At 38.1% G+C, this 14,837-nt stretch overlaps 1 protein-coding gene across 1 annotated transcript in view; it reads left to right on the forward strand.

Annotated features, from left to right (window-relative positions):
* The window catches only part of TTC3 (tetratricopeptide repeat domain 3), a 92,247-nt gene that overhangs the window by 11,007 nt on the left and 66,403 nt on the right, over positions 1–14,837 (forward strand). The window contains 9 exon segments of the mRNA XM_079766354.1: positions 1,034–1,188; positions 1,811–1,853; positions 2,427–2,577; positions 3,011–3,098; positions 3,962–4,015; positions 5,003–5,123; positions 8,409–8,494; positions 9,508–9,602; positions 10,920–10,982. Of these exon segments, the coding sequence (XP_079622480.1) occupies positions 1,034–1,188; positions 1,811–1,853; positions 2,427–2,577; positions 3,011–3,098; positions 3,962–4,015; positions 5,003–5,123; positions 8,409–8,494; positions 9,508–9,602; positions 10,920–10,982 (856 nt within the window).

The following is a 14,837-nucleotide window of genomic DNA, read 5'->3' on the forward strand; positions in this document are numbered from 1 at the left end:
AGTGATCTTGCCTAGGAAAACAGAAAGCTGGTTTGTCTTAGCAATAGTGAGATAATAGTGGGGAAGCAAAAAGGTGTAAAAAAATGGTGCTGATGATGATAGGAAAAGAAAGCCATTACTTGGGTAGAGTTTAAAAGTAATAAATGCTGCATTTTTCAATGATGTTTAGGTTGTGCAGCTTTTCTTTGAGAGCTTTAAATCTTATTATTGAACTTTCTTCAGGGGAAAAAAACCTTAGTTTGAAAAGGGAAGCCCTAATTTCCTTTTCCCCATTGAAATAGTTATTTTTAAACATGGGTGTTAACATGAGGGTTTTTGCCTACCTTTGCAGTCTAGCAGAGCTGACTGCTTGTTGTAGTTGTGAGTGTTGGAGCAGGGATGGTTAGGAAGCTCTTGAGAGGGAAGGTCTGGATGTGGCTGTGGGCATGAAGAGATTGATAGACTCACCCGGTACCACTTCGGCTGTGCACCTTTGCCCAAGACATAAACGCACGGAGGGATGAATAGGACAGACAATATGAGCAGCTGAAATGAAATGTTTTCTCAGTGGAGTCAGGATTTAGTTCTGGCCAGAAGGTTGAGAATGTAGCAGTGTGTGGATTGTGAAATAATGATTTTCACAGGATGCAGTAAAAGCAGATGGTGTAAAAGGACAATATTGGAAAGATGTCTTGTTCATTCAGCAAACACTATCTGAGGGCTTCCATGTGCTAGGCACATAGAAGATGAATAAGAGGCCCATAGTTACCCTCCTTCTGAAGGAGACGTGTAAATAGATAAATTCAGAGTAGAGATTGGCGACTTTGAATTTGAGGAAAAGAAGAAATAGTTTAAACTGATAGTTGAAGACAGTTGGGGAAGGAATTGCAGAATAAGGACAGGAATCTCTCAGGGAGCTCAGTGTTCTTACTGGAGTTACTTCCTTGGGGCGTAAGTTCCAGGTGTTTTTCTAAAATGTCCTAGAAGCCAGGCAGACTGCTTCTCAAACCTCGAGGGGTTTAGTCACTGACTCGGGTTTGTGTTGTTTCCTTAGGGCGCTGCGCCATGGACATTTTGGCCCTGGGAGAGTGCACTACGGCCGATTACGCCTGGTTAGACGATTGCCCGTATGTGGGCGACAGTGTCTTTGCTTCTGAGTATATTCCCAATGATTATGTTCGTGTGACTCAGCTCTACTGTAATGTGGTGGTAAGTAGATTAGTTAACTTTCTGTTTTTAATATTATGTTTTCTTAAAGGATTTTACTATAAGGTTTTTAAAAATCGAGGTATAATTGACATATAACATATGATTTCAGGTGTACTACATGATTTGATATATGTGAAATCACCTAGTTAACATCCATCAGCACATAAAGTTACAGTTGTTTTCTTGTGATGAGAATTTTGGGGATTTGCTTCTTAAAGATGTTTGACTTAGCGCTATCTGAGTATAGGTGTTGGTGCTACGTGAGTTTTTACGGAGAGCTGCACATGCTTTAGAGGAGGTGACTTCAGAAGGGAGAGGAAAGCAGCGCCTCAGCAGCAAGAAGGTGCAGTGCCAGAGCATGCGTGGTGGAAGGTGTTTCTGCCTGAGTTTAAAGAGTTCTCAGGGAAACTACATATCTATCCGGGAAAAGGCCTAGCGACGTGTTGGTTGAAGATGCTGCATTCAAAGTGTATAAATAAATGTGCACTGAAAGTTTTTAGTTCAGTGCTAATAATCTTTACATTAAAAATCAAGAACCATGCTTTTGCATCTTATCAGACATCAATCAAATGTGGGTTTTTTGTCTGTGTTTTTTTTGTGTGTGTGTGTGTTTGTTTTTTAGGGTAGGCAGTATAAAGATCATGCCGAAAGTGAGAGAAACTTGGGTAAGTACACTGGTATTTTAACTGTAATTTGTTAAAAGACTATCACATGAAGTTCATCCTTTCACATTAATATAACAGACTTAAATAGCTCTTAAAATTATTCTTTTTTTTAAAGTAACATATTTTGCTCAAGAGCTTTTATTTATTTATTTTTATAATTGATTTTAGAGAGGAAGGAAGAGGGAGAGAGAGATAGAAACATCAATGATGAGAATCATTGATTGGCTGCCTTCTGCACACCCCCTACTGGGGATTGAGCCCACAACCCAGGCATATACTTTTGACTGGAACCAAACCCAGGACCCTTCAGTCCTCAGGCTGATGCTCTGTCCACTGAGTCAAAGCAACTAGGGCTGAAGATGTATTCTTACTATTCTTTTTAATTAGAAACCAAAACCTTTTTTAAAATAGAGTTTTAGCTCACTTGAATATTCTTAATATCTAACAGGTTGAAATATTTTATCCATTCATTTCTTACTTTCCCGTAATCTGTTTTTGCTTTTTCCTATTAACACTGTTGATTGATTCTAAAAGGAGGCACTAAATATTAATTTAAACAATTTTTAAATTAAGAATTCGACATCTGCAATATGTGGTGTACTAAACCAGTTTCTGTCCTGCGAGATTACTGTGATGCCATTAAAATACACATCTTCTGGCCACTTCTGTTTCAACATCAACACAGTTCCATAATATCACGGCTGTATCCCTGTGTGGAGGCCAAGTAAGTTACTATTCATTTTGTATAAACAGTGGTAAACACATGCCCAGTACTGAGGAATGCCAAGTACAGTGGAAGGATATGTCTCATGCTTATATACTATTCAGCTGTATTCTTGTTTAGTAGAGTGGATAAAGTTGGTACTTGGGATTTGGATGTGAATGAATAATCATGATAACATTATATATAATGAATGAAATTCTGAAGAGCACTAGATGATAAATTTGAAACTGAGTAAGGAAAGTTAATATGATTTTTAAAATAAATATCAGCATTATATACAAGAAAAGAAAAGGTATAATATATTATCCGTTAAACTTATTATTACTTAGAGTGGAGGAACAGAACTTAAAGGAGTAACATGCAGTTAAGTGTAAAGTTTAATGAATCCTTATACACAAGAACCTAATTTTTAAAAAATAAATTCTTCTTTAAGCAATTCTCATGCTTCTGAGATAAGTTTGAAGGAATTGCAACATCTAGAGTTGATGGAAGATATTGTGGATTTGGCGAAGAAAGTTATGGTAAGTGGTAGAATATGGCTTTGTCGTCCTCTAGTTAAAGATTATAAGTATATGGTGTCAGGCTACGTGACTAATTTATAATGGTTAGGAGGTTTCAGTTCTGATCAACCTGAGATGGTGCTGCCTTCCATGAGTCTGCACTATGTGTTGGAGAGATCAGGCAGACTGCTGTTGTGGTGGTTCTGACAGGACATGTTGAGAACCAGGACAGCTCTCTGTTACTAAGGATAGAAATTGGAATTTGTCACCAATGAAAGTTTTCTCTTGATTCACAGAAACTTCTGTCCCAGGTTCTGCAAGTGAGGGGTTCTGTTTTCTAACTTAGACTCATGCCTCTGCCCCCAGTATTTTTCCGTGTGGGTACTCTTCTGTCTAGTTGAGCAGGTGTCCTCGTGCTGCACTGGGGGCTTTTCATTGAGAGCCATTGGATAAGTTTTCTTATTTTAGTTGATTATGGAGCCAACTAGGGTTTTAAAAAATTCTTTATTGTTGAAAGTATTAACCAAGTGTTTTTCTCGGTATTATTCTGATTGCAAACTTAAATTTAGAAAGGGCATTTGATGTTTATTTTCTGTTGATAATCCTTTGCAGTAACTTATATCAGCCAATGTATTTTTATAAAAAATATAAAAATTCATATATCTAGAAGTGACACCAAATCTTTTTATCATTAGAACCCAATGTGGGACTATTTCTGAATTCTTGTTTTAGGGTCCTTAAAGCGGTAAATTGAGCATGAAAGTGCTTGTGGAAAGTGGACTACTATGTATTCCTAAAATGTAGGATTTTATTGTTCACTGGAAAATTCATGTCTAATTGACCGAATAAAGATGAAAAATGTGTTTTGTGCTCTTTTTTTGCAGAACGATTCCTTCTTTATTGGAGGCTTACTGAGAATTGGTTATAAAATAGAAAACGTAAGTGTTAAACACGGGATCCCAGCACAACCGCTGTGAGACCATGGCACTTGTCTTGCTGCTTGTTGCCCACGTCTGGGTCTACATAGTCAACATTTTATGTGTAGTGTTTGGTAGTTTTGATTTCTATGTTTTACTTAAGCACTCTCCTTATTCTAGGCGGTTTACATAATTTATATTTTCCCCCCAAATTATGCCTAGTATAATTTTGAACCTCTTTTACAAGTGGATTCTTTTTTCTCCTTTAGATTATTTACCTGGCATATGTTCTCCCAAATGAAATTATTAGGTCCCTGGTATGACCATGTTTTGCTATATAATTACTAGATAATCGTCACATACAATGATAAACCAATTTTTAATGCTATTGGTAACATAGACTTCTACACGTTTCTCTTAAGCCTAGCACCTGCACTGATAACTCCACTGTTTAATTTCTGAAGTCATTTCAGACACTACAAGTACGATTGAAAGTTCTGTGAAGGTCATCCCACTCCGTGCTCATTTGCCCAGCTACACCCTCTTGTTTACCTCCTATTGTTCTATTTGCCACAGACCTTTTAAAAACCATATCCCTTTGGAGAACCTTAATCTATACCTTTAACCTTGAGACAAGGATGGAAGTTCTCATTTAGATGAGATCCGAGACGCCAGGTTCATCTTGTATCATTACACTCTTCTGCTACCCAGGGCCGTCTCGGGCTGGGCTGTGGACTTCATCTGTCAGGTCTCTAATCATTGCAGAGCATCTTGAGCTCTGAGGGTGGCCCACGGTGGCCTGAAACATAACATACACCAGTCCGTGGTGTCCGCTAACGTGTATGTTGGGGTCCAGTTATTCTGAGTTCTGTGCTAGAGGAATGAAAATATGAGGTTACACGTTTTATATTAAGAATCTGAAATACTATATAAGATAAATATATAATGCCACATGTGCATTTAGAATTAATACCAAAATCACATTCTACATCCCTTTTTTTGAAACAGAATATATTGGCAATGGAAGAAGCTTTGAATTGGGTGAAATACACAGGCGATGTAACAATGCTATCTAAATTAGGAGCAGTTGAAAATTGTTGGCCTATGTTAAGTATTTTCTTTACTGAATGTAAGTATAAATGCTTTAGATTGTTATTTGACTCAGTTTTTAATGAAATGTGTAGTTATTTATCTTAGGATTTAAAAAAATGTTTTTCTCTGAGTAAGGGAAAAGCCTGCATAAAAGAACTTTAATCTTATAGTTAGTTTCATTCTGTATTTCCTATCTTAATGATTTTTATGATATATTTTATTGAATTTTTTAAAAAATACGTTTTTATTGATTTTAGAGAGGAAGGGAGAGGGATATAATTATCGATGAGAGAGGCATTGATTGGCTGCCTCCTGCATGCCTCCCACTGACAATCGAGCCTGCAACCCTAGCATGTGCCCTGACCAGAATAAAACTGGTGACCTCTTAGTTCGTGGGTCGATGCTCAAACACTGATACTTTAAAATTTTTTTGCCAAATAGATGTCACAAGTTATCTATATAATACTTAAGTTATCCTATATAATAAAGAGCTAATATGCTAATTAGACCAGAAGGCAGAACAACCCTCCAGAATGACCTTTCGGGACGACCTGTGGGCAGGGCCGTCAAGCAGCTAGGGCTGTGAAGGCCAAGCCCTTGCACAAATTTCGTGCATCTGGCCCCTAGTTATATACAATACTCAGAAAAAGACCACAACTGGGGCTCATATACCAGGTGTACCGGTTAATGATGTGGATTTTGTAATCAAAGAAAACATGATAATTTCAAGAGAAACATCAAAACTGCTTTATTCAAAGTAATGTCCATCACTAGCTACACATTTCCCCCATCTTTCAGGCAATTTATAGATACCGTCCCAGTAGAACTTTTCTTGTTTTTAGGCAAACCATTCAGAGACCCAATTTTCCACTTCTTTGTACGTTTTAAAGTGCTGCTCAGAAAGTGCGTGTGCCATCAATCGGAACAAGTGGTAATCTGAAGGAGCAAGGTCTGGTGAACACGGCGGGTGGGTTAATACTTCTCAGGCAAGATCTTTTAATGTGTTTTTAACTGGTTTTGAATGTGTGATGGTGCATCATCATGAAGCAAAATTACTTTGCCGTGTCTCCTGACACATTCTGGTCGTTTCACGATCAAAGCGTGGTTCAGGTTGATTATTTGTTGTCGGTAGCGATCAGAATTAACAGTTTCACCTGGTTTTAGAAGCTCATAATATACCACACCTTCCCGATCCCTCCAAACGCAGAGCATTGTCTTCTTTCCGAAGCAATTTGGCCTTGCAGTCGATGTTGATGGTTGACCTGGATCAACCCATGATTTTGTGCATTTGGGATTCTCAAAATAAATCCACTTTACATCTCCAGTCACAATTCGATGCAAAAATATACTTTCTTTCGTGCCGTTGAAGCAACATTTTACTGATGACTTTTCGGTTTTCCATTTGTCTTTCATTCAGTTGATGTGGCACCCATTTTCCTTCCTTTAAAATCTTTTCCATTGCTTGTAAGTGATCGGAAATTGTTTGCTGAGCAACGTTTAATCTTTCTGCAAGTTGTTTTTGAGTTTGACACGCATCTTCATCCAACAATGCTTGTAATTGTTGATCTTCAAACTTTTGGTTGACCTGGACGTTCTTTGTCTTTCACATCGAAATCATCACTTTAAAGCATTTAAAGCAGCGTTCACAGTATCTTGCGATGGAACGTGTTCCATAAGCTTCCCGAAGTATACGATAACTGTTTCTTCAAAATAATGAATTTAAACTTCCCGCAAATGCTCTTTTTTTGGCATGAAATTTGACATTTTTAAGCGTAAAAATATCTATGATGTTAACACCTTCAGAAAATTTGACATATGAAGTTTTGAAGCTTGCTGTCAATACAACAAAATAGCATACATATCAGATTGAATATATATCAACATATGTGTAACTCCCATCGATTGAAAAAAATCCGCATTATTAACTGGTACACCTAGTATTCTCACTGGTAAGAGAAGTTAAGTAAGAGCTAAGATTATAATTTTCATTTCCCTGATGAATCTGTTATTCTTATGTATAATGAAACTGCTTTATATTTATTTTTTTACTTTGGGGAATACTTTTCTCTAAAGCATTTGAATGTTCTTATAGTACAGTTATAGGAATCTTAAAACAAGGAATATTTGGCTCTTCAGTAGATGGTAAGAATTTGCCATCTCCAGTGAGGACAAATTTTGTACAATTGATCTAAATGTTAGAGAAGATTAAGCTTGAACACGGAGACAGGTCTTCTGATAGGTTTAGCAGGCACTGGGCTGTATTAAGGTGGGTCTCTCTGTTCTGGAGGCCTTTAGTTCTTGTCTAGATTTTATGGTAGAAATAGAGGGCCAGTATCATGTATTAGGCACCCATGTTGGCTCACTTTTGACTCTGTCTCTGTTCTCTCTTCTTTAAAATATGTCTAAAGGTAGCTGTTATCCCTATTTTAGAAATGAGCAAACTAAGACTTTGAGAGGTTAAGTGGTATTTCTGTAGTCTAGTAAGTAGTGGAACCTAGATGAGAAGTCGGGTCTCTTAAATCTTAAAGCCCGGGTTTTCATTCTGTAATCTCAGTCTGACCCTTAGCGTTACTTTACTTCATTTGGTGACTTACCCAAATCCTTTCTTGAATCTTACATTTTAGGTACTCTTTTTTGCCATTGAAATGAATGTTTGTCTAGAGGTGTAACTACATTTTTGTTGTAATAAAATTATTCTTTAACACCTTAAAAAATATTTTTATAGAATAGCTTAAAATACAGAAAATGAAACCTGGTAAAACTTTTGATGTAAATTTTGGTTATTACAGCATTTTTATTATTTTATTAAATTTATATAAGAATAATCTTTCAAATAAAGTCTAATTTTAACATTTCATTCAGGAGAGTCAAATGTTGAATTAAGACATTTAAACTTTTCATTTGTTATATTAATTTAGAAAGTGGTTTTACAGGACTTTCTCATTTTTATTGAAATTGTGCCAGGTATACTACAGGTGCTCAGATATATTTGTTGAATTGACTTGAGTGTTTATGAAGCCCATTTGGAATATGTTATGAGGGAGCATTTGTTGTAATTACAGTTAGAACTGATATAATAATAAACAAGTATTTTCTTAATGCTAGAAATGTAACTGATTAGATTCATAGCATTAATGAATCTAATGTTACTAGTTGTTTTTTTTAAATATACTATTTGATACATGTAAAAGATTACAACAAATATGTTATTTAGAAGTATAATATAATGAACTTTATGGATTCACCTAACCTAAGAATTAGAACATTAACAATACCATTTTTTAAAAATAAATGTCCTCTCTCTCCTAAAAATAAAAAATAGACAAGTATCACATAACTAAAGTTGTAACAGAAAACTGCAATATACTTGAAGAATTTGAAAGACAAACTTGTGCGGAGTGTATACAGGTGAGAATAAATATTTACTTGTAAGTATATTTCAAGATTTGCTTGTTAGACTTTTTATTAACACTCAGAGAAAGTTCAGTAGAACTGCTACGTAATACTATAAAAACCAATAACATGTTTGAGGGAAATTTTAATAAATTTTTATTGGAATATTTATTTTTTTGGAAGAGGAAAATAGCATCTTGGTGAGAATTTTCTAATGTTACAGGTTTTTAAAAGTTAATAAAATACTAAAATTTGATTTTTTTAATTAAAAGAGTTTTAATTAGTTGAGTAAATACGATTTTCTTTGTTAACAGCATTATTGAGATGTAATTACATGCCATACAGAATTACTCATAAGAAAGATGACTTTAACGAAATTTTTAAAAAAGGACTTAGAAACATATTTAATGTTCTAGTTAATTCTCTGAAGTCATTGATGTGATCCAATTTATTTTAGTGAATTTATTTTGAAAATTTGAGTGTTTAAAGTAAATTTTAGTGATATCTGGAGCATCTTTGATATCCTTTTAATGTCATTCTTCCTGACTTTGTTGCCTCTTTTCTGGCAATTAATATAATCAGCATTGCCTATATGTGTTACTGAATTACATATTGTTTTGTAAGCACCCAGGTTTATTGAACAATATCACATTTTCTAGCCTAAAATTAAAGTTGTACCTCGCATCTCTTTTCCCTGTCGTGCGGCAGGCTTACTGAGTACACGTAAACGTGGGCCTGCAAGCACTGCACCAGGGGATCGGTGGTTAGCCGTTACCTGTGATGTAATGGTTTTGTTCACGTTTTAGTTTCCCTTAACAAAGTTAGCACTGAGTCCTTAGGGACAGGTTTCCTTACCTACACATACCAAAATATTAAATGTTGCATCATCATTTTCTACATAAGTGACCCCCCCCTGGGTTATTTTTGATAGCAAAGATAGAAACCTAGGTTCGTTTTTCCTAGGTAAGGGGGTTCTTAATTGTCTTTTGCAATTAACTGATGGGTTTTCTTTCACCTTGGTTTCTCAGCAAGGAGAACTAATGAAAGTGAAAGGAAATGAAGAGTTTTCCAAAGAAAGATTTGATCTAGCTATTATCTATTACAGCAGAGCCATTGAATATAGGTAAGAACTAAACAGAACAATGAAATCCTTTTTATGTGGCAGATCAACTTAGAGTGCTCGTCAGGAAATAAAAGAGGAGGGGCTGGAGACTGTCTTCAGCTTGCTGTGTAGAAGAGAGTTTCTCACTCAGGCACTGGAAGCATTCGAGGGTCTGAGTGCATGAACTTAGTCAGATAGAATAACTCAGGCAAGTCTTGCAAACCTGTGAATTCCGTTCTGCCCACCTCTGTTTTCTTTCAAGCTGTCTAGACCAGCGGTTCTCAACCTGTGAGCCTAAGACCATCGGAAAACACAGGTATTTACATTACGATTCATAACAGTAGCAAAATTACAGTTATGAAGTAGCAACGAAAATAATTTTATGGTTGGGGTCACCACAACGTGAGGAACTGTATTAAAGGGTTGCGACATTAGAAAGGTTGAGAACCACTGGTCTAGACAGACTCATATGTTCTTATTTTCATTTTGCCTTCAACTAATTTCTCTCAAATTATTAACTGATCACCAGGGTTACTTACTAGTTCTTAAGATGTCACCCATTTAAGGATTTTTGCTTTCTAAGAGGGAACTTTGAAAGGATACTAGTTGGGATTGTTGAGAGTGCATGCGTTCTCTCCACCTCGTCTTGCATTTGCTCAGCTGCTAGAATTTGGTAGCATTTTTGCAAGTGTGCCTCCCTTGGCATCTTAGCTGGTCCACCTAAGACTGTAGCAGCGTTGGGAGGGTGTGCAGTAGACGGCTGCTCCTGCCTTGCCAGTCTCCACGGGGAACGAGCGGATCGAGGTAGCATGGCACACCTGGGAGGCTGCTGCTCGGTTCCGAGGAGGTGGAGGAAAGGGAATGAAGTTCCGCCACGTGTAACCAGATAAGGCTAAAGAGGGCAGAATTAGAAGTGAAGCTATTAAACTACTGTTAATTTACAGACTTTTTTTGAGTTCTTTGTCAATGTGTCCAGTCCTGACTTAGATATGTAATTCTATCCTGCACAGTTACAGCATACTTGTAGTTTTAGCTTGTTAATGTGTCTCATGTGATCCTCACAACAGCTGAATGAGGTAGGCCGGAAAAGTGGGAATCTTTATTTCGAATACAGGGAAGTTGAGGATGATTTTGAGCAGTTAGGAAGTTCCTTCACTCAGGTAGGAAGTGAAGGAACCAGGACTTAGTCAGTTAGGACTTCAAATCCTATATTCTTTCTGCTCTGCCACAGACAGAAAGTTTTTGAAAAATTTTTCATGCCTTAGGTTTTCTGTATGATTTTTGTTAGTTTCATATGTAATTTCCTTTACTGACTAAACATTTTTTTTTTTTTTTAAGTCCTGAAAACCACCATCTTTATGGTAACCGAGCTCTTTGTTTTCTTCGCACGGGACAGTTCAGGTAAGTTGGTCAGTGTTCCCTAATTATTATGCTAAACACCCATTTCTGTTTTGCAGGCATGCAAGAAAATCGTTCAGTAGTTCTTTGGCAGAAATAGTTAAATGATTAAAAGAGGGCTTTGTAAGCTATCTATATAACAATCACAGTGACAGCAGTAATTATTCTGATTGAGTGGGTAACATGTTATGCATTATTTTAAGCACTTTACTAATGTTATTTAATTCTCACAACACCCTAAATAGGTAGGTAATGTTATTCTCCACATTTACATTTGGACAAACTCATACTATTAGTATGTAGTTATGCCAAGATTTAAACACAGATCTTATCTGATGATATAAAAGTCTGTGTTTATAACACTTATGTTAAATTACCTCCTTTTGCTCTATGAATTAATCTAGAAAGTTCTGGGAGAAGTTGTGCTTGTTTTCTCCATCCTGCTATAACATAATTCACTAAATGTCCTTCATAAGTGAAAAGGAAAATAAATTTAGTGGTTTAACTATGAGACTGAAATACAATGAATTTTTAGTTCCTAATGTTGAACTTAGCTTTTATTTATTGAGAAAGATTGTTGACACTATGCTATGATTTTGTTGTTCCTCAGTTTAAAAAACCAGGACATAAATTATCAGCGTTACTATTGAGCAGGGTAAGCGGTTCCATTTAATTATGTCCTGCCTTACAGTAAGGGTTTAGGTGACCTTCAAGAATGCAGTCACTCAGCCCGGCCAGTGTGCTCAGTGATTTGATTCCTGGTCAGGGTACACGCCCAGGTTATATGGGCTTGATCCCCACTAGGGGGTGTGCAGAAGGTAGCCAATCAATGATTCTCTCATCATTGATGTTTCTGTATCTCCTTCCTTTTCCTTTCCTCTCTGAAATAAATAAAAAAATACTTTAAAAAATGAATACATCCATTCAGTAGAAGAAGAATAAAAACAAAACATACTGAAGAACCAGATTAGAGCCTAGGATCCTCATAATAAAGTGGCATAGGCAGGAGGTCCTGCTTATTATTTGTGCCTGACCTTTCAACAGAAAGGTCAAAATAAGAAAATTTGACAAGTGATGTAATTCTCTCTGTCCATGAAGAAAGGGCCCGGTTGCTTAGGTGAAGCAGTGTTCCTGGAGTTTGTGGCTTACGGGCGCTACGAGTTAGCGATGGAGTAGAGGAGAGCCCAGCAATGCTCTGTTCATCGGGAAAGCTCCTGGAAAGGGCTGTCTGGGGCTTCCCAGTTTCTGTTACTTTTTCTCAGGAAGCAGAGTCAATGCCAGTTGTTCCTCAGTGGAAGCCCGTGTTGGGATGTGGGAGGGTGGGGAGCGGGGAAGAAGTATATTCCAAGTTTGTAGCTTTAAAAATAACATGTTTTTCTTTTATCATAAACAGAAAACATTCTCATGGTAGAAAATTTGGAAAATACAAGAGTTTAAAAAGAAGAAAATAAAAATCACCAGTAACCCAACCACCTTGGAGAATATCGCTGTGTTATGTTATGCAGCTTTTAGATGGCTTAAGCTGTGGATAAGCCGAGGCTGTCTAGACTAGAGGAATGGATGGGCTTGACACAGTCTTCCATCACTACCACTGTCCTCAACTGTTCTGACAAGGAATGAGCTGCAAATGTCTTTAGGTTATTGCCTCTGGCTAGGTCCAGAATTGCAGATATCCTATGCTGTTTGAAGGTGAATCTGAATGTTTTCAACATGAATAGGTTAGCATCGTGGCTAGCCACCTGTGAAAACGGAGGTGGCTGATCTGAAACCTTGAGTGGGTGGAAGGTCATTCCCTCTGCATGGGGGAGCTCTGAGCTGAGAGGCAGACCAGGGGATTCTGCCCTCTTCATGAGTGCTGAATGCTAGACACTCGGGGAGGATTCTCTAAGACTCCACTGCAAAGGAGATGATCGGAGTACAAATACAGAAGCCAGGTAGCCTGGTGAGGTCAAGGCCAAGGGCAGGGTTGTGCATCTGTCCCGTGCTCCTTCCTGATAGTCTAGCTTGTGGTTCAGCACCATTGAGGTTTTCGCTGGAAGCAGGTCAGCAGCAGTTTCTTAGTTAATCACCAATATGCATCGGATGCCTCTTTAATGGCAGAATGCTCGTGCCACACTGGTTTTGGTGGTGGTCCCCACCTCGCACATTCTTGATGCGACGGGCTCAGTGAAGTAGGCATGATGTTTTCTGAATCCATAGTACATATAACTCCTGATCAAGAAAGTAGATGATGTGGCTTCAGAAAAGAACATGTTGCCAGAAGTGCCGTTGACATAGGACACCTGTCCTTTAGCTGACTTACCGAGGTTGAGATGTTTTGAAGCTCGCATGTGTTGGGGTTGGTAGATCTGTCATGGGAATTTGGCTGAGCAGCTCCAGGGACAGGTGGGGGTGAAGCATCCCCCCTCGGGCACTGTTCTGAGCACTTTACACACGTTAACTCTCAGCACGCTCATGCCTGTGAGAGTGGGTGCTGCTGTCTTTGTAGCTGAGGGATCTGGGGAGGTTGAACAAGGTGTCCTGGGACACTAGGGGGATGTGATGAAGCCAGAGTTTGAACCCAGGCAGCCTGGACGTAGAGTCTCTAGTAATCACCACAGAGAGGTGGTGATAGAACCAAAGGGCAGTGTGAAAGGTGGGGGAAAAATTAAATAAATGGTCCAAATAGTGAATACGATCATCTTTACAGGACATGCAGGCTAAAAACTACGAGTCTTTTTTTCCACACCCGTCAGATTGGCAAAAAATGTAAAACACTCATTATACCAAGTGTTTGAGAGGATGTGGAATGAAGGGAACTTGCATATACTCACTGGAGAAAGTGTAAATTGGTGCCACCACGTTGGAGAGCAGTTTGGCAAGCTGAAGAACGTGCGCCCTCTGCAGCCCACGCCAAACTCACAGACGTGTACCCAAGAAGAGATGTGCCAAGCTTCATTATAGCCTTGTTGGTCAATGTAAAGAATGGAAACAGCCTAAATGTCCATCAGTAGGGGAATGGATAAATCAGTTATGGTATATGGTATATTCATACAATGGAAACCTATGCAATTGGTAAAATGAATACAATGCTGAGTGAAAATGCAAGTTGCAGAAATGATTTGAATGGTCTCATACCGTTTATATTTTGTTTAAAAACATGCAAAATGATATGCATCTCCATAATTATTATGTGTTAAAAATGTTTTAAAATGCATGGGCACTTTAAAACCGGGGAGTGGCTGTCTCATGGGGGGAAGGGAGGAAGCGAGGGAGGGAACAAGGTTGGCGATGGGAGAGTGGTACCCGGGACGTCCACTGTGACAGGCTTCTGTGAAAGATCTGAAGCAAGCACGGCAAAACGTTCAGATCTTGCTAAGCTGGTAGGTGGTGTGCATTATGTTAATGTTATTTACTTTTATGTGTACTTGAAACACTTGCTGAAAAGCAATACAGTGTAATTAAAAATGTACATGTTAAGATGAAGAAAAAAAAGAACAACAGTGATCACTGAACATCAAGGATGAAACAAGTGAAAAATAATCTTGAAAGGAGAGAAATGTAAGGAAGGTCAAGGGCAGGGAACCCGAGGTGAGGCAAGTGTGGGAAATGGTTCATTCTGAAAGGGTCAAGATGGCGGCGGCAGTGGTGGTGTAAATGCCAGTCGCAGTATGTAAGTAGACCACCACGTTGGGAACCAGGCAAACCTTTAGCGCACCTCCAGGTCTGTGGCGGTTGCAGGAGGTTGCACTGGGAATGTGGGGAAAGGGCTTGGAGTGATGGAGGGGTGGTGGAAACGTGCTGCCTCCTGTCACAGCTTGTCCCTGCCAAGTCCTGTATATCTGTAGGATAAATTTCTGATAAATTTCTTCTACTTGG

This window comes from Cnephaeus nilssonii (genome assembly GCF_951640355.1).
Source record: "Cnephaeus nilssonii genome assembly, chromosome: 3".
Lineage (NCBI taxonomy): Eukaryota > Metazoa > Chordata > Mammalia > Chiroptera > Vespertilionidae > Cnephaeus > Cnephaeus nilssonii.